Raw genomic sequence first — 27,898 nt, forward strand, 5'->3', positions numbered from 1 at the left:
GACTCTGTCAACATAAATCTCCCTAAGATTGACAACACAGGTGATCAATTATTGCCGATATGGCATCGCCGAGAGCGTCTTTTAACGTCCCCCTCCACATGTAATTACAGCGATGGCTGAGGGAGATGCGGTCGGTAATCAATAGGCGCTTGCAGGTACGCGCTGCTGCCTCTTCACACGAGCGCGCACACGCACACTGTCTCGCTTGTTTTCTTCCCCAGCGCTGGATGTGAGACGTCAGCGTCACCACCGCAGCCCGTAGACACACACAGCCTGCGGCCACACGTTTTACCACCGCGTCTGGAAGAAGCGAAGCCCGGAGAGCGCAACATATTGACAGGCGAATATTTCCCCGCTGCGTTATCACCTTTCTGCGGAGACCAGATAAGGCCACTCCATGACAGTCTCGCGTCGCGCACAACGTCTTTGCGCATCCCTCATCTCGGAATTGCTGAAAATACTATAAGACATTACACAACGCCGAATGCACCGCGCTAGACCTGCCATGACCGCAGGGGTTCGTGGAATGGCTCGCTTGGGGTTGTGTGGGGTTTTACTCGGGCTGCTGAGGCTCAGCTCGGCTTGTCCTGTGTCGTGCTTTTGCAATGCCTCGAGGATCTCGTGTATCGATCAAGAACCGGGGATCGAGGATTTCCCTGTCTTGGTGCCGGAGTCTGACATGGAAAACATCACGGATATGTAAGTGGAGTGTTTTATAAACCGGGAGACCTGCTCCAGCTTCACGGATGCGTGAAAAAAACATGCGTGTGTGTGTGTGTTTGTGAGCGTGTGTGAGTAAGGAGTGTGTGGGTAGATTCCTCAATTCGTCGAGGGCCAAAATAAGTTTAGTGCACTGCTATTCCATGACATCCACAACCTGCGCGTTCCAGCCACCGTTACGAGCATCTGTGGATTATTCGGGGTTTGCAATTGCATATGAGCTCTTGACATCAAACAAGACCATAGCATGACATGCAACAGACATTATGTGTCGTGTGTGTGAGAAAGAGAGAGAGAAGATGAGAGCGGTTGTAAGGGGTGGGGGCCACGGTAAATAAGCAAGAAGTTGGCATGATAGCACATCTAAGGGGTCTTTTTATAAAGATGCTCACTGAGAGAAAAATTTTGTACGGCTGCTGACTCACCTCAGCTGACTTTCTGTACCAGAACAGGAAAGAAGAAAAAAAAGAGCACTATCGCCTTACACTAGAATGTATAAATTGACCACATAACGCAATTAGATGCATATCGGTGAAGATACAGCGTCCGCTTCATAGAGATTTATCAGAGATGATCTGATCTGCTCGAGTGCCTGCATTAGGCAGCACTGACAGACGAGCCGACTTGAGAGACCGTCAAATGGCTTGGTCTCGGGGAAAAAAATGTGCTTTTAGGCCTGCCGTGAGGGATACGCTGATTGATAAACTGCTGTTATTGTTACGATTGAAATTAAGTTTTACGCGTACATTATTTCATGAATTGTTGTGTATAGGTTAGTTGGGGAGTAGTCTAACGTGTCCGCAGAGCAATAGGCATCGGCGCCTACGCAAATATGTCACTCCGTTTCCACGACAACGGCTCACCGGACCCACTCCAGGCATGTGCGCGCTGTAGTGAAATCATGGCTTTTTCACGCACACCTTTATTAACTTGTTCATATGGTGACGGTTTGATAAAGGAATGTCGAATTACGTTTCGTCTGTTTTAGCCTTCGCTGAAAATACTGTCTGTTTGATATAGAGTGATATTCGATTTTTGGTCAAATCATTGTTTTCGCATGCCAGTGCGGACTGAAAGCCGCTGGCTTGATTTTATTTGTTAGGTGCGAGCCTACTTAAATTGTACGTTCACATATAATATTAGTGAAACTCTAAACAGAAAGCACTATGGTATAATTTGCCTACTATGTAAATGCCTTGGTACATGAATTTTAAATACCATCCTGTACTTTTTTGTAAAGGCAATAATATTATCTCAGATGTGTACTTGTTAAATCAATTGAATCAATTCCGTTTATTCAGCAAGGATGCATGAAATTGATCGGAAGTGACAATAAAAAAAATTCTATTCATTTAACCTTCTGTTTATCAAAAATCTTAAAAATATGTATCACAATTACCAAAAAAATATTAAACAGCACAGCTGTTTTCAACACTGATAATAATAAGAAATATTTCTTGAGCACAAATTTAGCATATTAGAATTAATTCTGAGGAATTGTGACACTGAAGACTTGAATAATTACGGGTGAAAATTCAGCTTTGCCCACTCAGAAAAAATAAATAAAATGTTAAATTACGTTATTTTAATTTGTAATAATGTTTCACAAAATTACTGTTTTTATATAGTAGATTTGTGACCGTGGACAACAAAACCATAAGTGTCAATTTTTTGAAATTGAGATTTATACATCATCTGAAAGCTGAATAAATAAGCTTTGTATTGATGTATGTTAGGATAGGACAATATTTGGCCTATTTTGAAAATATTTTGAAAATCTGGAATATGAGGGGTGCAAAAAAAAAAAAAAAAAAAAAAAAACACTTTAAATTTGTCAGAGTGAAGTTCTTAGCAAAGCATATTACTAATCAAAAATTAAGTTTTGGTATATATTTTCGGTAGGAAATTTACAAAATATCTTCATAGAACACAATCTTTACTTTACGTCCTAATGATTTTTGGCATAAAAGAAAAATCGATAATTCTGACCCATACAGTGTATTTTTGGCTAATGCTATAATTATACCCTTGCTACTAAAACTAGTTTTGTGGTCCAGGGTCACATTTAATAAAATAAATGCAGCACTGGTGAGTATGAGACTTTTTTTAAAAATATCAAAAAACCTCACTGACCCCAAAGTGTGGATGGTAGTGTATCACAGTACTATAGTGCTACTATGTGCTTAATATGCCTAATCATTCCTTTCAATTCCACAGATATATCTCAAATCAAAAAAGGCTAATTACAATCAATGAGGACCATATGAAGTTCTACTCAAATCTCAGGAATTTGTGAGTATCTGATATTTTAAGGTCATGCCAAATGTTAATAAAACTATAGAACAGCAGAACTTAATGTGAGCATACATTGTCTCACACAGAACAGTGACCAATACTCACCTGACATATGTATCTACGATGGCCTTCTTCAACAATTCCAAGCTTCAATATCTGTGAGAATTTTATGTATTTCTTTCTTTGTTCATTTTAAACCAATGTGTGAAGTTTTTAAACAAATGTTCTGTACAGTTTTCTTTATTTTCATTCGACTGTTCTCTATCCATAGGAATCTCAGAGACAACAACTTAGCAACACTCTCTTGGAGGGCACTTCGTAATTCAAACTTGTCGACATTGTAAGATCTTTTTTCAATAGAAATATGCACAAAACTGTATGTACAGTGCTCTGTTTGTGCAGCATACAAAGAAAGCACCTTTCTGTTTCTAAAGTCTGTTTGGGTTTGCTTTAGATTGCTCTCCGGGAACCCTTTGCAATGTGAATGTAAGAACATCTGGATCAAAGTCTGGTTGGATGACAGTGAGAGAGAGGGGCTGCAGTGTCTACAGGAAGGAAGAGCAAAAGTCCTCTCTAGACTCACTCTTTCTGCATGCGGTAATGAAACTCAAACTATATATTTAACACAGATCTAAGTCTACGTTTGCAGTAAGAAGCATTAAAAGAATTGCTCTCACAAACATTAAAATTCCGTCATTATTTCAGAATATCCACGTGTCGAGGTCATCCCTGCTGTTGTTAGTCAAATGGCAGGAAGTGATGCGACAGTGACGTGTAGTGTGGCAGGAGCCCCGACCCCTGAGCTCTCCTGGAGTTTAAACTCCAGTGATCACCCTCCTCTCTCAACCATGCATGAGGTAACACCCTCTTTCCCTTTTAAGCATAAAGCAAGTTTTAGAATAGCTAACTAATATAGTTGTAATCTTACTCTTTATGCTGTATGCATATTGTAGGCAACGTGCAAGTTGTCTGTAGGTTAAGAATATATGGTTGACCTGCTACATTTGTTGAAATGTGCTGTATTTAAAGAAATGTGCTGAACATCGTATCGCAGAACAACGCAATGAATTTTCCTTAACATTTCGCACAATATCAATTTCCAAAAAGCACCGAAAGATATGTTTAATCAATCTAAGAGATTTCTGTCTTTCCAATAAAAAGTCCAACAGACTTAATTTAGATATCTATTCCTATATAAACATTGAGCAACACACCTATGTTTCATTCTCATGAGACTGCATGGGACAGCATGTGAATAAATGTGATCATCTCTCTGCAGAAGATTATTAACAGCTCAGAATAATAAAAATTGGATTAAACTGCTCGATTTGATGTTTTTATAAACTTTTGAAATCATGAAAGTTTTGGTTAAATGCACTTTCAAATGAGGGACAGAAATATCTCGGGATTCATTAAAAATATCTTTGTGTTTCAAAGATGAAAGAAAGTCTTGTGGGTTTAGAAGGACATGACAGTGAGTGATTGATGACGAAATGTTAATTTTTGTCCAAACTAACCCTTTAATTTTACCTATTTTGATTAATCTTGAAAAATACTTTATTTTTAATTGAATAAAAATATAAGTTTACACAGTTTTGTGTAAAAAAAAAATTCTACCATTCCTAGTAAATGCATGGCATTTCTTCCACAAAATCATAAGTAGCCTTAAGGTGGAACTAAAGGTGGAATACTAGATGGAACACAGTGTTTAACAGACTACGATAGCCCTATTTACTCTAGTAGGCCTGTACATATCTGCCGATCTCACATCAGATTTAACCTCTCTAATCCTTATGCCAGTTTTACACATTAAGGACACTTAAACACTTAATCTCTGTAACATCCTATAATGGGCTTTCAAATATCATGATTGATCACAGCACTGAAACCACAGATGCTTGACTCTTGCCCGTGAAAGCATAGCGTTTCCATTAATATTTAAAATGCTCACTATACTACTTACATTAAAGGAGTCTTCACAGACGGTGAAAACAACAGCTTGTATGACAGATTAAACACACTGAGGTGTAGAATAAGAACATACATTATTTAGCTCCAGTTAATGGCACTTTGTTTACCAGGGATGTTTGGTTACTGTATAGTAAAATAAGACTTATGCAAGCATCACTAACTTTATTAAACCTAACCCTAAGTATGGCAAGTAACTCAACCCGCACAGTTTTTGTTACAGATCTAAACGATTTTGCAATCAATACGTTTTTAGGTTTTTCCTGGCAGGCAATAAAATGAGTGAAAAAATCCCATAGATTTACTTTAAAAATGGACCCAAGTCATGTCTAAAAGAAAAGTGAAACAACATTATTTATTTAAAGTGCATTTTTATTGTGGTCAAATTAATCATTATGTTTTTAAACCTGTTGTATTCAGTTTGCTTAAGAGCAAATAACACTCCCCACAGAAACAAGTAAAAGAAGCAATTTGAAATACTTTTTGTATTTAAAAATAATTTTAAATACAATTTTGTATAATAGTAAGAAGAATGTTAATGTGCAGAACACGCGCTGGGTTTTATTAATTTTGCTGGTGTTTATTTTTCTACTTTCATATTTGCTAATTTAGCTGTTGTTTGTAGTGAGTTGTGAAAAGCCATATATTAACCTAACACTGACTTTTTGGCTTATGTCTAAAGAAAACATATTAAGTTTGGTTTGTATATTAAATAATCTTTTTACTTTATGTTTTTACTTTGGCTATGTATATATTAGATCAATATTAAATCCGAAATAAGGGTTGAAATTTGGCTGTAACAAATTAGAGTATTTTTTAAAAGTTGTTACAGAGTATATATTTTTTAAAATATTAGAAAGACTTGTGTGTGGGCTTTTTTGACTTTGGTCAGTAGGCAACCACTTAGACATGACCTAGAATACCCTAGCAACCACATAGAACAGAGTTTTGCATGCTGTATATGTTTTAAATATATAAATATATATTTAAACATAATCAGATCAGATCAGAGTTGTGGTTTCTTTCTTACAGATTTCTCACAAAATGGAGCTGCAGTCTATTCTGACTCTAAGTGGACTTTCACCTGATGACAATGGCAGAGAGCTCACCTGTAGTGCTGAGAACATTGTGGGCCAGACTGAGGCTTCGGTCCTTCTCAATATTCTTTGTAAGAACTCACATTGTGTTGTGTGCATTCACTTTGCATTTTTTCTTTGCAAATGAACCCCAAGTTAGAGTTCTTTCCAGTCCCCTGTGACAGAAGGCCTAGAGCCTAAATGATGGATCATGATCAGTGGTGGACAAAGTCCTGTGCTTAATTTAAAGATACCCTGATGAAATTTTACTCCATACCTACATACTTATAAATGTATAAGTACTCCTTTTGGATTTATACTTTAGTGTTTTTTTTTGTTTTTTTTTGCAATTTGCTTAATCCTCATGCTCATAAAAACTATTTTAAGAGAGAGGGGTCTAATGTCCCAGTCACTCAGACATAATAGACCTAAAATAGGTTAGAGCTCGGTCTGACATTATTATGAATTATTAGTAGTCAGCACACTGGAGGATCGTAATACTCTCGGTTCTTGGCTTATTTTGAGTCACATAAGACCAGCACAGTGATTTGTTAACTTTTTAGACTTGCTTGGACCAGATCATTAAATCAGAGTTATTAACCTTCGCAACTGGATCAGTCAATTACAAAAATTAATCATTCATTGTGAATTGTGAAATATTTCAACTGACTGATTAAAAACAAAAAATAGTTAAAAAAACATCAATGATTAATTAACGAATTGGACATCCCTATTAAGTCTCTCAACAGGTCTTAATTTCTTCACTTAAAAATAACTAGGAATGGGATGTAAAAAGTACAGAATACAGTACTCTACAAACTCTTGTAAAAAAAAAAATAGATACTACAAAAATATACTTCTTAAAAAAATATAATTCTTCATCACTATCCACCACTGATTGCACAACCCACCCAAAATGTATAATCCATAGAAGCGTGAATCAGTAGGGCATCAAAGGCTGTGCGTCCAGTGAAGCTTATTGTATTTTAGTCAAATCCATTTGTCACTTGATAGAAGCAATCCAAATTGGTAACACTTTATTTTAATAGTCCACTTTAGACATTCTACTAACAGTAAGTAACTTTGCAACTGCATGTCAACTAGTCATTAGAGTATTAGTAGACTGTCTGCTTAATATCTTCTAACGCTCTTCTAAACTTTGCAAGTATATGTCAACTTATTCTACTGAACCTAACCTAACAGTCTGCTCTGAGAGTTAGTAGACATGTAGTTGCAAATTAATAAAAATTAGTTGACATGTAGTTGCAAAGGTACTTATAGTTAGTAGAATGTCTAAAGTGGACTATCAAAATAAAGTGTAACCTTCAAATTTGCCAGATTCCAATATGGACAGGTTGTGTGACATCCTCATATTTAAAAACAATGAATGAAGACTGTTCAAGGTGAAGCTAAAAACCACTAATAGAGAGGATACTGTTTATTTTAGGTATCACAGTTTATCAACTAATAAATATTTTCCCAAATATTTTCTCTGCAACAAAAGTGAGAGGTTCCCAGTGTGTGTAGTCCCTGAGGACCTGATACATGTTCAGATAAACACTTAAAAGTCAGCCAGTTTCTTCATTATTTCCATGAAAAAAAAAGTAACAATGTAACATAATTAGACACTTTTTGGCAGTTATGTACTAGTGTAACAGGGTACTTGGTAAACTGTCCCAACAGATCTGATGACCATGTATTAGAAGTCTAGAACATGTTGTAATGTCCCCATGTATAGGATAATGCTATAAAGCAAATCTGGTTTGTATTTACCAGCATCATCAGGGAAATTTAGAACTCCACTCTCATGCACGAACAATTACAAATAAATTATAAAATTCACAATAAACAATATTATTTTTGAATATAGACATAAATATGACTTTATAGAATAATAGTGAAGTCATCAATAGTAAGAAATAATATAGTGAAAAAATGTTAAATCAAAGCTATCTTGTATTTGAGCTTAAAAGTCGCCACCCTTTGCCCTTTACAGGGGTACTGTTTGCAGCTCTGCACGCTCTGGGCTTCCCTCAACCAAAATCATGAGGCGCATTCTAATTTTAAATTGCACTGAAGGCATTCACATGTATGCCGGACACTTGTCTTTCCTTCACAATCTGTTGCAATACACCTTTAAAAAAAAAAAAAATTATACATATATATATATATATATATATACTATAGTTAGTATACTATAGTTTTAAAGAGGAATTTATATGTAGGCACAAATTATTTTCGTACAAAATTGTCAACTTTAAGATCACAAGGAACAGACTTTCAAGTTGAGTGTGTCCAAACTTTGTTTGGTACTGTAAGTAAAACTCACTGAACCTCCAATAATTTCCCCATAATTAATTTCAGTGGTGGATTGTGTCTGTTCATCAAAAGTGCAATTGACTTTCTAGAATTTGAAAGAGTGATTCATGTCATTGAGCAGTCACACTCACAAACATTGTAAGTGATTTAATATTACCATCATTTTTCTGTGATTTGTAAGTTTGATGCCTTCCAAGTATATTTTGACATTTTGACAAAATAATAGGATTTCAAACTGAATGGGAGGCTGTGGGTCATTTGACATGAATGCGTGGAGATTAGATGGCTTCCTTTAAGAGAATGGTAGGTTGAACTGTTGGATTTTTTTTAGAGTTCAAGATACATTTGAAAATGTGCCAAATGCTTAAGATTCAGGAAGTTTCCCCTCAAGCTATCACATTAGTCTACTGGGCCTGACAAAACTCACATTGTTGCATAACACTGCTTGAAAAACTTTTCCCACTTAATAGTAAGCTTTGAGCCTTGTGGAATTTACCCATTTTATTTAGTGTGGTTTTGTTTGGTAGTTAAAGGAATAGTAACCACATTAAGGAAAAAATGAAGATTTCATTCAAGGATTTAGAGAAGATTTGATGAAGGTCATTTGCTCACCCTCATGTCATTCCAAACCCATATTTTTTGTCTACCCTGGAGCACAAAAGCTAATGTTTAGCACAAGATCCAAACTGCTCTGTTAATACAAAAAATGCAATGTCATTCAAAAGTTTGGAGTCAGTAATTAATTAATTAAGTATTTATTTAAATACATATAGCGCTTTCATTCAGCAAGGATACATTTAGTTGTGTTCTTTTAAAAGTAACTTATGCATTATTACAATTATTTTTTTCAAATAAATGGTTCTTTTGAACTTTCTTGAAAGAATCCAAGAATCTTAAAAACATTTTTTATCATTGTTCCCAAAAAATATTGGTAACAATTTAGTATAGGGAAAAATTCTCACTGGTTGCTTATTAGCATGCCTATTCATAACATATTGGCTGTTTATTAGTACTTATAAGGCACATATTCAGCATGACCATATTCTACATCCCTAACTTAACTTCCCTTCTAATACTTATAATAATAAACTACTAATAGGCAGCAAATTAGTAGTTTATTGAAGTGAAACTCATAGTTAATGGTTTGTTAATAGCAAGAATCGGACCTTAGAATAAAGTGTGACCAAAAATATTTAGCAAAACTGTTTTTAAATAATAGAAAATGTTGCTTGAGTACCAAATCAGTGTATTACATTGATTTCTGAAGGACATTTTGACCAACTGAAGAAATGGCTGCTGAAAATTCAGCTTTGCAATCGCAGGAATAAGTTAAACAATCTTACCAACCTCAGACTTTTGAATGGTAGCGTATGTATACAGTAAATGGGCTGGCAAGCTTCAAAAAATATCTCAAATGTCCTGAAGACATACAATTCATGCTTGCCATGAGAATCAAAGCGAGAAACGGGGACTTTTGACCTCAGTGACATTAAATATGGCTCAAAGCATCATAAGGAGCAGCTTGGAAATTCTGCTGGTTTTGGACAATAAGAATTTCCATTTTTAGTGATCTGTTTCCTTAACAAAGCAGTCAGTTTTTATATGTACATAACACTTTTGTATGTTATGCTAACATAACGTTTCATTTCCACCTGTCAGCGACAAATCATTTAACAACCTTTGTCGAAATCCTTGTTCCATTTTGCTTTTGGTTATGCATTGCATGTTTCTTCATGGTGTTTTGTAATATTACAGTAAGCCTCTTCATTTCTTATCATTCTCTTGTATTTCTCACCCTAGAATCCCTCTATACTGCCCCTCCGTTCCATGTGCTGTCAGACACTTTCCTTTCGTCAAACTACAGAGAAATTTTCCAAGTTCCTCCCGTTTCCTCCTGTGGTACATCCTGTGATTACACTTCCTCTCCTCCTCCCCTCTTTCCTTCTCTCTCATTCCCTCTGCTCCTTCTTCTTTCTCCTGGGTCAGTTCCCCCTACTATCGTGCAGCTGTACCAGCCCGTGAGGAACCAGGACTGGTGCATCCCTTTCACTGTGATGGGCAACCCGAGGCCTGATCTGCACTGGTACCACGAGGGGAAGCTGCTGGAGGAGCAGCAGTACATCAGGACCGAAATCCATGAAATCACGGATACGGAGTACCACGGCTGTCTGCAGCTGGTCATTCCCACTCATATCCATAACGGCATTTACACGCTGGTGGCTAGCAATGAGTTCGGAGAGGACAGGGGAAATGTGTCGGCTCACTTCATGCACATACCTGATGTGGACCACTCAGGGACAGGTGGGCTTGGGCTTTCTTGCATCACTTATGACTTATAAATATATGTATTATTTATTATTTGAAATAATATGGCCTGTCAATTTACAATTAAACATCTATCATATTTTTGTTTTCACAGAGGGAGTGTTCTATTACGGTGAGTTATCTTGGTGAAATAAATCAAGCACAATTTTAAATATAACAAAGTTAGCTGTATGAAACATAAAGAGGTCATGAACTGAGAAACCTGCTTTAACACATACTTCAGGATCTCTGCCTGTTTAGCCTTGCCCAATGATTCGCGTATGTATAACGTTAGTATAAATAACGAGATGTGAATGCAGGTCTATGCAAAAACCAAAAGACAAAGATGGCTCCGAATACAACAAGATGATGTTTAGTGCCAAGTTGTGGAAAACACATCTTTGCATTACCTTCCTTCTGATCTCAACATTAGGAAAGAGTGAATACACTTTTCTTTTTTAATGAATTTCCAGATGGCGTCAGGAAGAACTCCTTTTTTCATTTCATTTTACCGTGGATTCGTTTACAAACAAACACAAGTGTGAACCAATCATAGCAGTGGACATTTATTTCCGACTCTACAATCCGCCACACCTATTCAAACAGACTGTTCTGATGAAACAGGACAGAAATGAGCCTCTTACTTCTAAATTATGATGTAAAAATCTTGATTACATTACAATGGGACCTCAGGGAACAGTACAAAATAATAAAAAAGGCAGTTCATGACCCCATTAAAAGGAAATATTGCCTCAACAAAAAATAATATTACACCCTAAAATGGAAATAAAAAGAACAAATACATTTATTTTGGGAACTTTAAGATTTTTAGCACTGTGACAGTATTTTACAATTAAGCACATTTTTTCCACCAAATTCTTCGTTACTATATTGTGAAAACACCTCATTCTTAATTTTGTACTCGGATCATGAAATCATCCTGTTTGGATGCAATTATTTACTTAAGATCATTATTGTAAGTTCAGTACAAGAAATACTATACTATTAATTGTACTTAACATGTCTTTATAAAAAATCATAAATTGTAAGTAATAGGGCCTATATCTTTACATTAAGACAATCAGAGATTTTTTTTTCCTTTGCATTACAGAAGACAACTGCCATTTGGAGTTTGTGTTTAATTGCCTTGAAAATAGTGTCATGATGCAGAAAAAAAAATCATTGTAGTTCTAAAAAAGATATTATTTTTGCTAAATATTAGGTCTTGTGATAATGAGGTGACATATTTCTGAATGGTTTTCATGAGATTCACCCAGTTGTAACCCATTAAAAAATATTGTGATGTTTATAGAAATCACTAAATAATGCATTTCCATTATTCTTTCCATTTAAATGATGTAATACAGACACAACTTTTAGTCCAGGTAAGTCTTCTCCCTTATTCACTCATGTATTACATGTGTTTGTCTTTCAGACTTTTATAGTTCAAGTCTATGAAATAGTGTAATTTGTTTTACATGTTTTTTTTGTTTGTTTGTTTGTTTGTAAGAAAACCCGCCCCTGGATGACAACGCAGCGGTATGTTTTTCCATAGAGTGATTAAATGAAATTTAAGGTTAAATACGTCTTAACTTCTATCAACAACATCTGTGGTCTGTTGATTACTATAGAAAACTATTTTGACCCATCTATCAGTTTACACTTACACTGATACTTTTATTTAAGTACTTCAGTAAAAATTGTTTATTGGAGCTGTAAAATTTCTAAATCGATTTTGTTGAGGTGGGATTACTTTTCTAGGTGGATGAATTTTTCCCCATAGACTTTCCTTGTAAGGACACTTTCTTTATGTTTGTTTTTACAAACTGAGAGACTAGACACATTATTTTCTTTAGTAATTAACAACAGGGTGCAGATACTTTTGACAGAGCTTAACGTATATTCACCAGGAAAATTCTGTTGATTGTTTGATTTATTATCAGAGAATTTAAATTTGTGACAATATTGTTAAAGCAAGAAATTACAATTTGTAAATGACTTTGATACAGTTGGTTCAAATCCACCCCAGACTAAAGACATGCTTGCTTGAGTAAAATCTACTGTACATTTTTATATTATAGATTTACATAGTGATTGGAATAGCAGCGGTTGCTTTTGCTGGATGTATGCTGATGACAGTTTTCCTCAAGTATGGCAGAAGCTCCAAGTTTGGTATGAAAGGTAAGTGACCACTTTATCTTTTCACTTCTGCTGAATAGAAAATACCTTCTTAATACACATATCTAGTGTAGGTACATATGTTATTCCAAAGAGCAAAGGCTTTTAGCTCTATTTTGATATGGAACACCCATACACATTTGTATGTATATTCATGTGTATTGAGAATGTCAATTCTTATTCGCATTTCAGTGACTTATTGTATTGTCTGCATTTTTTTGTTGCCCTTTCCACCAGGCTCTTCATCTGTCATCAGTAATGACGACGACTCTGCCAGCCCGCTTCACCATGTTTCCAACGGCAACAACACGCCATCATCATCGGAGATGGGCCCAGATGCCGTTATTATCGGAATGACAAAGATTCCAGTCATTGAGAACCCCCAGTACTTCCGCAACCCCGGCGGCATGCTGAAATCGGACACTCGTGAGTTGCCGTGGCGTGCTGGGCCGTCAGCGGCCCCACTCCATCCTCTGAAATAGATTCCAGCCTAGGTTGCCACTGGTCAGTTGTCATAGTAACCTCCCCTTCTATCACCATGGCGATGATATCAGGGGTGGCTGACGCTGTGTAACTTAATCACTGTTGGACTGTAGATGTATCTGCAAGCGTTCTTCATTTAAATTCATTTACATTTCAGGATCTAACAGTTCATCTGTAGATTTTACCAACACCTGATTGATCGTTTGAAATGTTTGCTAAGGCAAGCATCTCATGTGGTTTCTCATATGTAGGGTTAAAGTCAGCATGAAATCAACATTGACCCTATTAATTTTCTTATTGCATGCTATTGCTGTTATAAAGGGTTAATACATTCATATAAATTTGTGACCTCTAACCTAATCTATTTATATTTTGGATTTTTTGGTACATTAGAATGTGTCCTGTTTAATTAAAAATTTTAACTACCATACATTCTTACCATGATTTACAAAAAAAAATTAATTTGGTGTAACAATTGGTCATCTAATATATAATCTTGTCAGGCATATTTACAACAAGAATCATTAGCTGACATTAAAAGACATTAAAAGACTCAATTTAAGGATTAAGTTGCATCCCTAAAACTCTAATTAATTGTAATTTTAAATCTTTATCTATTTGCTACTGTCCTTCAAACCAGTAGGTTTTACCCTTTTGTCAGCAGTTGTTTTTAATCATTTAAAAAGTTTAGTACGATTACTTGTTCTTTTATTTATTAATATTTTATTAAGTACAGGTCAGAATAAGTATGTTGTTTCATTCTGACGCAAATATATCTGTTACGTTGAATGATGATGCAACATGATTTCACCCATATTTTGACAATTTATTCTGACAAAAGTAATTTGAAACATTAAAGCAGATGCTTGCATTTAATATGCTTTCTGTGTATATAAAATCACATTTGGAATTAGTCTGATACATTCACCAAAGTGGGAAATCATGTAAAAATATATATTTTATATATATATATAAAATATATAGCGTGCATTTATTCGAACCAGGAATAGAAAGTTCAGAAGATCAGCGTTTTATCTAAAATCTTTTGTAACACTAAAAATGCCTTATCATCACTTTTGATTAATTTAAAGCATCCTTGCTAAATAAAAGTATTAATTTCTATCATTTCTTCCAATAAATAAATAAATAAATAAATAAATATACTGACTCCAAGCTTTTGAATGGTATAGTGTATAATGTTACAAAAGCTTTTTATTTCAGATAAATTCTAATATTTGGATCTTTCTCTTCATCAAAAATCCTGAAAAAAAATGTTTCTTGAACAGCAAATTAACACATTAGAATGATTTCTGAAGGATCTTGTGACACTGAAGACTGGAGTAATGATGCTGAAAATTTAGCTTTGATCACAGGAATAAATTGCTTTTTTAAAATGTATTCAAATATATATATATATAAATATATATATATATATATATATATATATATATGATTGACAAAACACAAATGACTACACCTTTAACTAAAAAATAAATATGTAAAAAATAAAATCTAATTCTAAATATTAACAAAAACCATAATTGTATATCAGTAATACAAAAATAACACTGGGCTGCGCTGCAATTCATTTCAAATGCATTATTCCAATATGCTCACTCACTTTTCAAATTCCAATAAATCAACTATGTTATCAATTAGAAAAACTTCAGTATTAAAGTTGGGCACTACTTCTTTTTTTTTGCTGGCTTAAATGATTGAACAACAACACAATAAAACTGTCTAAACAATCTCATAGATTTACATTAAGGAGGGACCCAAAACTATGTACAGAAGGCAACCACCTAGGCAAGCACCACTCAAATGTTTTCAGAAAATCTAGTTTTAACTATGAGTGTTCTTTGTTTTACAGTTGTCCAACACATAAAACGTCACAACATTCTGCTAAAGAGGGAGCTTGGAGAAGGGGCTTTTGGGAAAGTGTTCTTGGCTGAATGCTACAACTTGTCTCCTGACCAAGAGAAGATATTGGTAGCTGTTAAGGTATGGGAACATTTACACAACAAAACATTCATTGAAATTGTACAAGTCAAATGGATTGTGAACATTTCACATTTTGGCTACAGAATGAGGCTTTAATAAAAGATAATACTTTCTTATCTCACAGACTCTGAAAGAAGCCAGCGAAAGTGGGCGAGCAGATTTCCACCGAGAGGCAGAGCTCCTGACCAACCTGCAGCATGAGCACATTGTCAAATTTTATGGCGTGTGTGTAGAAAGCGACCCTCTCATCATGGTGTTCGAGTACATGAAACATGGAGACCTTAACAAGTTTCTCAGGTTTGCAGGAGAGCGTTTATCACGAACACCTTTAGATGATACATTTAAATGATGATTATGTCACACTAAACACTTAAAAAGTCCTTTAGCTATACTTTTTAAATGCTAAGCAAAATGCGTTTGTATGATGTCTGCTTCCTGATCTCCAATTTTACACATGTTATTCTCATACTCTCTCTTACAGGGCTCATGGTCCAGATGCGGTGCTGATGGCAGACGGACAGCAGAGTTTGCTGGTGGAGTTAACTCAGCCTCAGATGCTGCACATTGCTCAGCAGATAGCAGCAGGCATGGTGTATCTGGCCTCACAGCATTTTGTGCACAGAGACCTGGCCACACGCAACTGCCTGGTGGGAGAGAACCTGCTTGTCAAGATAGGAGACTTCGGCATGTCCAGAGATGTGTACAGCACCGACTACTATAGGGTAAGTGTGGGTCACCTTGGAAATACCTCGGTCCATATCACAGTGGTCCTTTTGGTCTGAGAAACCCGAAATCTAATACAAATGTCTTACTACATTTTTTATACAGTATACACTACCAGTCAAAAGTTTTTGAACAGTAAGATTTTTCATGTTTTTTAAAAAATATCTTCTGTTCACCAAGCCTGCATTTATTTGATCCAAAGTACAGCAAAAACAGTAACATTTAGAAATAGTTTTTACTATTTAAAATAACTGCTTTCTATTTGAATATATATTTTAAAATGTAATTTATTCCTGTGATTTCAAAGCTTAATTTTTAGCATCATTACTCTAGTCACATGATCCTTCAGAAATCATTTTAATATGTGGATTTGGTGCTCAAAAAACATTTATTAGTATTATTATGTTGAAAACAGCTCAGTAGAATTTTTTCAGGTTTCTTGGATGAATATAATGTTATAAAAGCTTTTTATTTCAGATAAAAGATTCAGAGAATTCTGAAAAAAAAATATACTCGACTGTTTTAAATATTGATAATAATAATAATAATAATAAATCTTAAACAGCAAATAAACATATTAGAATGCTTTCTGAAGGATCATGTGGCACTGAAGACTGGAGTAATGATGGTAAAAATTTAGCTTTGATTAGAGGAATAAATTACATTTTAAAATATATTCATATAGAAAGCAGTTATGTTAAATAGTAAAAAAAAATATTTCACAATATCAAACAAATGCAGACTTGGTGAGCAGAAGAGACTTTAAAAAACATTACAAATCTTACTGTTCTCAAACTTTTGACTGGTAGTGTATTATTTTATTAAAATGATATATCATACAATAATCAAACACATATATAATATGAAATATAGATGATAAACAAATATCATGACAACATTACCCATATACATTGAGGAAACAGGTTATTGACCAATATGAGTATTTCAACAGTTGGTTCTTAAATTATTACATTTGTACGTAATACATCTCCCAAAATCCTGAGTATGTTTACATATTAGATTCAAAGTAAACCAATCTAATACATTCAGTAGAGCTACTGAAATACGTACAATATGACTATTAAGTCTCTTCTCTCAGTAAATTAATATATATTAATTAGAGTTTTGCTTCCGTTATCTGTTATAGCAAAAAAAAAAAAAAAAACTGCTATTTGGATGTTATGTTACCTAAAGCAGCAGCATTTCATTTCTGTGCAACACCAAACAGACTGTTTTCAAAGAAAACTTTTGTTTGAGATAATGTTGCAAAATTATGCCGTTAAAGTAAACATATTGCAGTTCTGTTTGTAGTCACTAATAGCACAAAAACATACACACTACAATTTGTGTTCAAACCAGATATGTAGTGATATATTGAAGATATGTATGATGTATTTTCATTGGTTGCTCAAACAAAGCCACTGAAGAGTGTCAACACAGGAAATCGCAGAGATTCTCACACTCTGCGGAATAAAATGTGAATGCAAACATGGACACATTAAGCAACAAATGACAGATGCCAGAAGACCATTAAAGTGGTTTATGATTGGATGAGAGTAAATGAGACTATAATTTCTGTAACAAATAATGATTGTTTCCAAACATTCCACTTCCTCTTTCCATTTGATTTCGATCTACTGTTGGAATAAACACCAAAAACATGCTGCATTATAATCAAAACTTGACACGGGCTGCTTAAACAGAGCATTGTTTTGAAAGTGCCACAGTGTTACACTTATCACTTTCTTGCTTCTCAGCAGTTCAGCCAACTGTCAGAGATTCTCTGGTGGCACTTGTTTATTCTAAGGTCAGTTCTGGCTTGGGTCATTTCCTGATCCCAACCTCTTCCTTCTGTTTCCTGACTTTTCCAGTCAGTTGAAGGCAAACAAACAAGTAAACAAACACATAAATAAACAAATAAAATTAAAGAAAGAAAGAATTAAAAGTAATCTGTGACCTAATATAATTCGTTGAACCTCTGTTGAATCGAATCGAATGTTGAATGAACGAATGAAAGAATGAACACATAAAAGCAAAAGGCAGTTTGTGTATGTCCATAATGGATGATAGGCCTAAAACTGATATACTGTTATTTTGTGTTTCATTATTATGGTTTATTATGACTAATGACTATTTAAATGTATGCATCTGAACAGCTGATTAAATACTGTAAATATGAAAGTGCCTCAAAAACCAACAGTTCCCCACAGTGAGTTCTTCCAGAAAAAGCCCAGACCATCTGACACTCAAGGGCTCTCCCAAACCTGCATCCTGCCAACACAGCCGGAAACACTCTGCTGTGTCAGCAGCCGTGTATGTGTGTATGTGTGTGTGTGTGTGTGATGAAGGAATATCAGCTCCCTCTGCCGTATAACAATAGAAAAAACAGGATTTTGTCATTGCACCAGGATTACCAGGAATCCTGCAATGCAATGTCATGATAATGAGAGGTCAAAGTTTTGCAATAAACCATGTAACATTGCAGCGGTTTTATGTAGTAAAAACTGTTGTAAAAAACCCATATGCTCACCAATAGTGTCTCACACTTCAACAAGATTGATACACTGATTTTTAGTATGACAGTTTCTAGTCTTCTGATATTGAATAGGTGGAAAGTTCATTGTGCCATTTAATGCAGAGCATTTAGCAATGTAGCACGAAAAATTCCATATTCCATATTCCAAGTCTTCTGAAGCCATACAGCAGCTTTGTGTAAGAAAGACCCAGAATCATAGAAAATCACCCCCTTTTTAATCTCACATTCTGCACATTCAGTCCTGTTGCAAGAACCAATGGCATCTGGCACTTGAGAGGTGCGATAGAGGGGAAGATTAACTATGAATTCATTTTGTTTCTTGCAAAGCTATTCTACGGCTTCAAAAGTCTTGGTTTGAAATAACACATATGACGACGTTTCTTTTGGGGAATTATTCTGAATGCACTTTATTTTTATTAAATGTGCGTAAAGTAACTACTTGTGTTTAAGGTTTGGTTAAAGGGTAGTAACCTAATTATTACCCAGTTATTGTAATTACTATAGTAAGTACATGGTATTTACACTACTGTTCAAAACTTTGGCGCTGGTGCAATTTCTTTGGTCAGAAATACAGTAAAACAGTAATTTGTGAAATATTATTACATTACATTATTACATAATATTATTGCTATTTTAATATATTTTGTGTGGTGCTGTCAGTCAATTAAAAATAAACTAATTAATCGCAAATTAATCATGTTTACTCCCACCTTACATTAAAGTTTTTAAATATAATTTTATATTGCAATAATTCACATTCAATTTTCAAATTAACGTACAAACAACATAAAGACAGTATACTTTTAATATTTGTTTAATGGCATCTTTTTTAATGACTGAAGATTGGTATCATTGATACCAATACTACTGATGTTTCTATAAAATGTTTTTCCCCCCCCGTAATATTTAACCATTGACTATAGCCATTCAGCATTACAGTATCACTGAGAGCTACCAATTTTAACATTTATTAGACTAATACCTTCTAATATAAGTAAACTTAAAACAATCTACACATAAACCCATTAAAACTGATGTCATATTTACCTGTGCCCTTCAGCAAGTAGGAAATATACAGAAATTGAATAAAGTGATCCAGCGCTAAATTCTAAATTAAATATAGATGAATCCTTAAAGCTATAAAAGTTATTGATTTCCTTTTTTTTCTTTTGTTCTTTGATTAACAAGTCGTCGCAGCAGCTGGGTTATTAGCTTATTTGCCTGCTATTGCTTTAAGAGCTGTCACTGCTGGCTGAACGTGATGCGGATCTGACACGCATTGTATTTTCTCACAACTCTCTTTACCTTTTCTGTCCCTCTTCAGGTCTTAAAGTCCCTACTAATAAGGTGACGAGTTGAACTGGGTGTTTTAGATGAGGGAGACGGTATTAGGGTGATCCAGGACAGTTTTGTTCTTAAATCTGACTCTCATTTAACAAATATTTAATTCATTCACAGTTTTAAGGCAGCTTTAATCGACTTTTTGGCAACTTCATGACTTAACTGATGACATAACTGCGGCATTGCATTTCGCGCTTTGATATGAAATGATACAGGCTACACACGCCAGCACTTTTGTGCATTCAAATGAAGAGCATCCACTATGAGCACAGTACCTTTCCTGCACTCTTTTATGGCAAACCAAGAGGGGAAGAATTACACTATAGATAAATTGCATTTACACACAAAACACCTTATTTGACGGCGTTTAAAACAGTATTAGTGCCATCAAATATGCTGTCCTGATGGCAGACGCCGTAAAAAAACATGTGTAAACCGTATAAACACTGTATTTAACAGTGTTTTAGCGCCACTTTTAACACTGTTCAGCTTGCCACAGGGCTGTGATTGCACAAAAGCATGCGTGATTCAGCTAACTATATCCTTTAATAATATATAATCAATATAATTAATGTATAATCAGACTAAATTAGGCCTAATGTCGCCCATGCATGTGAAAGAAATGAAATGAAAAAGCATAAGGTAATTTTTTTATCCATGAACAAAAAATCTAGCTTAATTTAAATTTTTCAGTTTCTCAAACAAAACGAAATAATAATAATAATAATAATAATAAAACCAAACAGTTTGTCATTTCTCTTTTTTTTCTTTTTGTTTGTATTTTTATTTGTTGTTAAACCAAACTTGAGTCATTCAAATAAAGAAATATTCCAAGCCCAGAGTCTGTATTATTAAAAAATAACTGGTTTGATCTGATCTTCTCAAACGAGTCATATTCTCTGGGTCTGAGTGCAGTTTTTGGATAGCATATTATAGACAGATTGGAGATTAATCCTAAAAAAACATGACGCTACAATAAAAATATTAAAATCATTTAATCAAGCATTTGTTCTGTTATTTATGTGCATAAAAGGTATTTGTGTAATCAGTTATATATACACAATAGGGTTTGTATGCTAAAATGCTGTCCATGTAATTAACAATTACATTAAAGTATAATAAAGATGTAATCGGCCTATGTTTAATGTTAGTATAGATGAAAATATACAAAAAGCTAAAAAAAAATATGTTTCCTGTCAGTTCACATTCTTTTTCAGTTCGCACTTCTTTCGCTAAAACGATGCGATTTAACTATAGCGTTAATCTGACCCTCTTGGCTTGCCATAGTTTTCACAACAATGCATCGTAGTATGGTAGTCAATCAGCGAGTTACATCGTTGTACGTCGGTGTCTCTTGGTGTGGTGGGAATTAGCATTTAGATAAATAGAAAGGTCAAAAGAACACTAATTATTTGTTACATTATGAATTCTTTACTGTCAATTTTAATGACCACAAGCTTTTAAATGGTAGTGTACATGCAAAACAGGAAAAGTGTAAAAGTGCTACCAATATTCTTTTGATGTGCAATAGTACTGTTTGAAAAAATAGTCTATTGTTAGTGTATTAGCCTAATAGATAATGATGAAGGAACATTGCAATACTGTGGTATACCTAATAAAATTTTTAGGGATGCACCAATACAGATGATGCATGGTATGAAAAAGCATGTTCATTTTGAAATTTGTTTTAAAAATTAATATTAGGTGAATATAAGTAATATAAATGAATGGCAAAGGTAATCTAAATGTAAAAGTTGGCATGCAGGTTAGCATGCACGATTAAATATGACATATCAACCAAATACAAAAATCTCTGATATTTGCAGATAATATGGTACTAATATCATCCATCCCTAAAAAGTATTGCGTTTACTTCGTGCATTTTGGAGACTCTACAATTGTACTGAAATGGCAGGAGACTAATTTATAAGAAGTTAATCTGTATCTGTTATCTCAGGTGGGTGGTCACACCATGCTGCCCATCCGTTGGATGCCCCCAGAAAGCATCATGTACAGGAGATTCACCACAGAGAGTGACGTGTGGAGTTTGGGTGTGGTCCTCTGGGAAATATTCACATATGGCAAGCAACCCTGGTACCAACTCTCAAACAACGAGGTAAGACAGTCATACCTAATGTGTATCTCATGATTTCATAAATAGGGATGGAAGTCTCCATGTAATATATTTTCACCCAAAAAAATTTTCACTCAAAAGTACTCACCGTATCAACCTGGCACCTTGTAGAAAGGCTGTTTCTAGGCAGAGTGATGCACCCATCGTGCAGCCTGTGTTCAGTTGTCATTCGGGACTGTGTTTCTGCTGCCTCCTGCAGGTGATCGAGTGCATCACACAGGGTCGGGTGTTGCAGAGACCTCGTACTTGCCCCAAAGAGGTGTATGACCTGATGCTGGGCTGCTGGCAGAGGGAGCCCTACATGAGACTCAACATCAAAGAAATCCACAACCTGCTCCAGAGTCTGGCCAAGGCCTCGCCTGTTTACTTGGACATCCTGGGCTGATCCGTTTGCCAGTATGGGCGTGTAATTGTTAGTAAGAAAAAGTGTGTGTGAATGTGTGGTATAAAAGGAGGAAGGGATGGTTTCAATTAGGATGAGTGATTGAATTTAGATGTGTGTGCGTGTGTGTTTGCGTTCATAAAAATGGCTTGTGCTTCAGCCTTCTCACCACATAGACTAAAGGCCTTAAAGTTGACTGTGTGCATTGCTTTGAGTTTTCCCACATCCGGACATGTCCATATCTGTCATGCATCATTATGTTTTCTAAAAACCCCCAAATGGTCTACAAACAGAAATATCTGATTGTTGTAAATATGCGTCAGAGACAATGTAGACCTTTTATTTATCAGCCTTTTTGAAAAAGGTCATTTGGTTTGGAAAAGTTTGCATTTCTGTTACCATTTGTTTATCGAGATGGACAAAATTCGGAATGATTGATGAGGACCCAGTCATTAGCACAACGCTGTCAACGCCCTGGTGACATTCTGGCAGACTTTACGCAGATCGCAATACTATTCATACCGCAAACTAAACTATCGAGTAACAATCATGCAACTGCCAGAGTCATGTTTCATTTGAATTTTTTTTAACACATCTGATCTAATTGTAGACTATTCTGTGCCAAGTTTTGATGTCTAATGCTGAGATCGATGAAAGGCGTTTTTGGACATCTCGGTGCGCCCCATCTTACTCAGTGCGAACTTTGTACTAGAAGCACAGCGACAAAGACGCCTCCGTTTTTTGTTTTTCTGTTTTTTCTTCGGAAGAGGCTTGAGGTTGGACAGAGTGTTTGGAGTGAGCACAGAGGCAAAGTCACCAGCAGTGGCACTGAAGTATTTCCTCAGACTTTGTTTGGCTCTCTGGCCATATGCGCTGAAGTTCTGATTCAAAGGGCAAAGGTCTCTCTAACTGAGGTTCGAAGAACAATGGGAGAGATGCTGTTCTTGTGTCAGTCAATGGTAACAGTCTCATTTTTTTAACATTAGGGTGCTTACACACTAGAAAACGTTTTGACGGAGCATTTGATGGATAGAAATGTGCAAGATTGTGTTTTTGAAGGTGTCGAAAGAGCTGGACTGGCTATTCGTCCAGGATATTTCCCTGCCCTTGGCCTGAGAGGCTGGGATAGGTCTGGGATAGGTTCCAGCATCCCTACGACCCTACGTCGGACAAGCGGTTTTGGATTATGGATGGATGGAAAAAGCCAAGGCTGTTTGAAATAAAGCAGAAATACAGCCAATTGGATTTCTGAAAGCACAACTGGACCCACCTCCCTGGGATTCTCAGTAGTCAACAGTGCGTTACAGCCAAAGTACAAATTCCCTCAACTTTCTGTCGCATAACAGAGCATCGAAATCAACAAATTCCCTGCATTCTCCGACGTAGTGTGAACTAGTGTGTAGGCACCTTTAATTGTCATCTAAACTTTGCCTTTGCGAAGACTGAAGATTTCTTTCTTACCTGTTCCTGGGGAGTATATCCATAGATGTTGTCCATAACGCAACAGACCCGTCTGAACAGCTGGATTTGATTTGTTCTCGAATTATTCATTATTATCTGTTTATGTATCAACTGCGAAATAACTGCTAAGTAATATGTGTATGTGATACTCTATGATCGATTTGTTTTCGATGTATTGTGGGCCGTTTCAAAGCGATGGGCTTGGTGGGCACTGTGAAGTGAATGTTCGTGTGAGAATGACACAAGTCGGACTGTCCCTGAGGTCACGACAGGAAGACCCTATGAAGGGACCGTCCCAATTCAACCTGTGTGTTTAAACCCCACCAAACAAGTTACCAGAGGAGGACGACTGACAAATGACAGGCTTAAATAGACCACAAAGGACTGAATGGCAACTCAAATTGTCATTATCATATGACATTATACAGTGCATTCGGAGAGTATTCAGACCCCTTCATTTTTTCTAGTGCTGAGCAACGATTAATCGTGATTAATCGCATTTAAAATAAAAGTTATTGTGTACATAATGTGTGTGTGTGTGTACTAATGTGTATATTTATTATGTATATATAAATATACACATGCATGTATGAATTTTAGAAAAAAATGATGTTTATTTATTAAATATATTTATATATAATATAAATTATATGAACACAAATATATACATGTAAATACATGTAAATATTTTCAAAATATATACTGTATGTGTTATATATAATTAACAAATATACACAGTACACACACAGATATATAAACAAAAACTTTTTCATATGTGATTAATTGCGATTAATCGTTGCCCAGCGCAATTTTTCTCCATTTACATTTATATTGTAGCCCTATGCTAAAATGTATTTTTCATCAGTCTACACTCCTTACGCCATAACAAAGCAAAAACAGATCTGTAAAAATTGCAAATTTATTAAAAGAAAAAAAAATCACAATAACTTAAGTACTCAGTACTGTGACAGCTTGTGACCTGATATGGGAATTTTCTGACATTCTCTTGCTGCATTTCTATTATCCTTCAAATTGCTGAAAATACTGAGAATACGCTTAATGGAAATGCATCAATTTGCAAAATCACCCACAAAAATTTTCAGCCAATTCGAAAAAGGAATATTTCGCAACTGAAATGGAAATGTTTTTTTATCATGCAAGAAACACTTCATATGTGGCTGCTCTCAAGTATAAGGGGCTTTCCCTGCCATTAATGTTTTGACTATTTACACTAAACACATCTGTGGCGCGTTACGGCTCCGACACGGCCACCGGAGCTGATCGTGGCCACTCTAATCAATGCTTATGTTTATACCAGCCGTGCCAAGGACGTTTCTGAAGCGGCTCTCCGCGCTTCTTTCGATTAAATATAGCCAAAATCAGTCAAAATCCCACCAAAATCTACTGCCATGACTTAAAAAAATGACGTTTTAGTCGCATAACATCGGTTAATGAAAAAGCTGTCATTTCGCAATACTTTTTTATGAAGAGTTACAAAATATCGCCAAAGTTTTGCACAAATCTGTAATGGAAACTTGCCTATTGTCAGGTTGGATGAGGACCATCGGTGGACAGAAATTTTTAAATCTAAGTTCTAGCTTGGTCACTTGAAGACATTCATAGAGTCGTCCCTAAACTACTCATGCATTATTTTGGCAGTGTGCTGAGAGTCATTGTCACTGTTTGAAGTGACTTAACACAGAATATGAATAATGCAAGATTTACACACTAAACCCACATGAAAGAACTAGTGGACGAAAGCGACTCTGTTGTTGCCTCGTGCTGTCTGTGTTTGGGCCAAAGTTGCGTTTGAACTCGGCACAAAGACTATAGCCAACGGCCAACCAGAATGTACTTTTGTCATTAAGAATGGGAAAATGAGACTAGGACTGCGGATACACAAAAAAGTAATCAAAGCAGAACTTGCTTACCATTTAAAATATGAATTAATTGGTCTTAACTTTTTTCTAAACAGCCATGTCGTAATAAAAGAGCAAGGCTCTGAGATGCTTTGCACAACCCATGTGACGGTTCTGTTTTGTGGTAAGGAGTTTAGACTGAGGTAAAAAATGTAAGCATTTTAGTATGAAGCTGTGATCATCACAGGTGAAATCTAGTCATTTCAACAGGAATTCTGCCTGATTTCTTCAGACCGAGTTTGATCTGCTGTGTGAGCTTTTTTGAGCACAAAAATTTTGCTGATGTGTCTGCACCTCAAAGGTGAAACAAAAAAATGAAAGAGTCTGAATACTTTCTGTATTGCACTGTAATCATTTCCTTAGTGGTATTTGCTAACGCAAGCATCACAATTACTGTTGATCATACTTGGGGCTTACTTGAATATTCCACACAGTACACATTTGATTCAGTTGTATCTGTAAAACCAGAATGGACAAAACTAAATCTCGTCATGTTCCTCAACCTGACTATCATTACCGTTGACTAACTCCAGGGCTACAGAATTCGACTTGTCCTCCTCTGCAGGAGTAAATGTTTTTCTCAATTCAGACCAACGGGGCTCCTCATGGCCCCCAGCAACACACGTTGCACCGACTGACTGATTCTTCGGGGTGTGAAGTACCGGAGACGTGTTGCTTTGAAAGCATCTGTATATATGCAATTAGACTGTAAATATACATGAGCAGGATCAATCATTCTTTGTACACTGATGTCAAATTCTTTCCAAACAGTACATTGGCAGGACCTACTTTTAACAGCTGACTTCATGAGTTGTCGAACAGCATCCAATCGAGTCAAGTGTCGGTCATTACGGTCATGATCTTTTGAGCAGTGACTTATGACCTCTTAGAGCTTTGCACTTTCTTTATAGATGTACTGCTCATATTTTTGTAGTTTTCACCCTACAATTGTAAGCACTGCAAAAAAAAAAAAAAAAGAAAAAAAAACAAGGAAAAAGAAAATGCACTGAAAGAGGTTCTTTACATTGAAGGGGATTCTTTGCTAATGTTACCGATATCAATGAAATGTATTCAGTCAGTTACGCTAAACAATTTTTCTTGTGTTGTGGCAGACTGACTATGTGAAGACTTTATTGAACAAACACGGCATTTTCTTCGTTTTTTTTGCTATACAGATTTCTGTGTGTTCTAATAGCCAGCCTGTACTTTATAATCCATTCTGTACAGTTCTAATAGATGTCTATATAAATAGTATGTTCTCTCTATATATTCTGTTTCAAACAGGCATCATGTCAAATGTGTGACATTATAAAGGGAAGAAAAACACGTCTATTGGGCCTCCGGCAATATGTGAGTGTAAATAGTTTATTTTGCGTGACAATGTATCATTTCTTTTTCTTGTGGTTGTTCATTATAAATTTTTTTTTTTTTATATCTGTAATTGATCAACTAGCCTTTTCCCCTGTGTAGTAAACAATTTGATGTTACTGACGCTTATTGCGCCCCTTTTTTAACTGAAGGTTGATTCACGTCCAGGGGGAAATAGCCAAGACAACCCCCATCCTCATTTGATTTCTTGGAAAGCTCTTAACATTGTATATGAATGAAGAACTGTGACTGAGTACTGGAACACTGTTTATGCATTATTTTGTAAGCCAAGATTTTATGCGCCGTTGGGTGAATCTTACTTAAAGTGTTGAGAAATGTCCCGGTCAGCCCAAATTCAAAAAAGAAAAAATACTTTGGATTTTGGGATGAACCTTGACATTTGTTTGTAAAATGCACCCGTTTAGGCAACTGGAATTAGACACTTAAGTTCCCCTTTTTTTTTTTATTTGTTTAGCTGGATCACTGGTTGTGAGTGAATGTGTGTGTGCGTTCTGGTGTGTGTGTGTGTGCGAGCGCGCATGTGTTCTCGGCAGACTCAATCTCTCACGGCTTTAGGTGTCAGTACTCTATGCTTGTGCATCCTGTGAGAAGCTTCTCTGCAGTCAGTGGAAATGTTCCTTGTAATACTGTGCATTTAATAAAAGTGGTATGTCTTACTACATCGTTTAT

General features: G+C 35.6%; 1 protein-coding gene across 1 annotated transcript; it reads left to right on the forward strand.

The window, feature by feature from the left end:
• On the forward strand, window positions 1–27,888 carry ntrk2b (neurotrophic tyrosine kinase, receptor, type 2b). Its single transcript, XM_051109724.1, has 18 exons — window positions 1–699; window positions 2,938–3,012; window positions 3,102–3,173; window positions 3,287–3,355; window positions 3,470–3,612; window positions 3,721–3,872; window positions 6,016–6,151; window positions 10,365–10,679; window positions 10,798–10,815; window positions 12,050–12,067; window positions 12,193–12,221; window positions 12,764–12,863; window positions 13,098–13,286; window positions 15,214–15,344; window positions 15,469–15,641; window positions 15,826–16,066; window positions 21,902–22,060; window positions 22,278–27,888. Exons 1-18 carry the CDS (start codon window positions 485–487, stop codon window positions 22,461–22,463), a joined length of 2,421 nt encoding a protein of 806 aa, XP_050965681.1. The 5' UTR covers window positions 1–484; the 3' UTR covers window positions 22,464–27,888.
• Window positions 27,889–27,898: the final 10 nt, after the last annotated feature.

The sequence above is a fragment of the Labeo rohita genome, chromosome 5 (assembly GCF_022985175.1).
Source record: "Labeo rohita strain BAU-BD-2019 chromosome 5, IGBB_LRoh.1.0, whole genome shotgun sequence".
In the NCBI taxonomy this organism is placed as follows: Eukaryota; Metazoa; Chordata; class Actinopteri; order Cypriniformes; family Cyprinidae; genus Labeo; species Labeo rohita.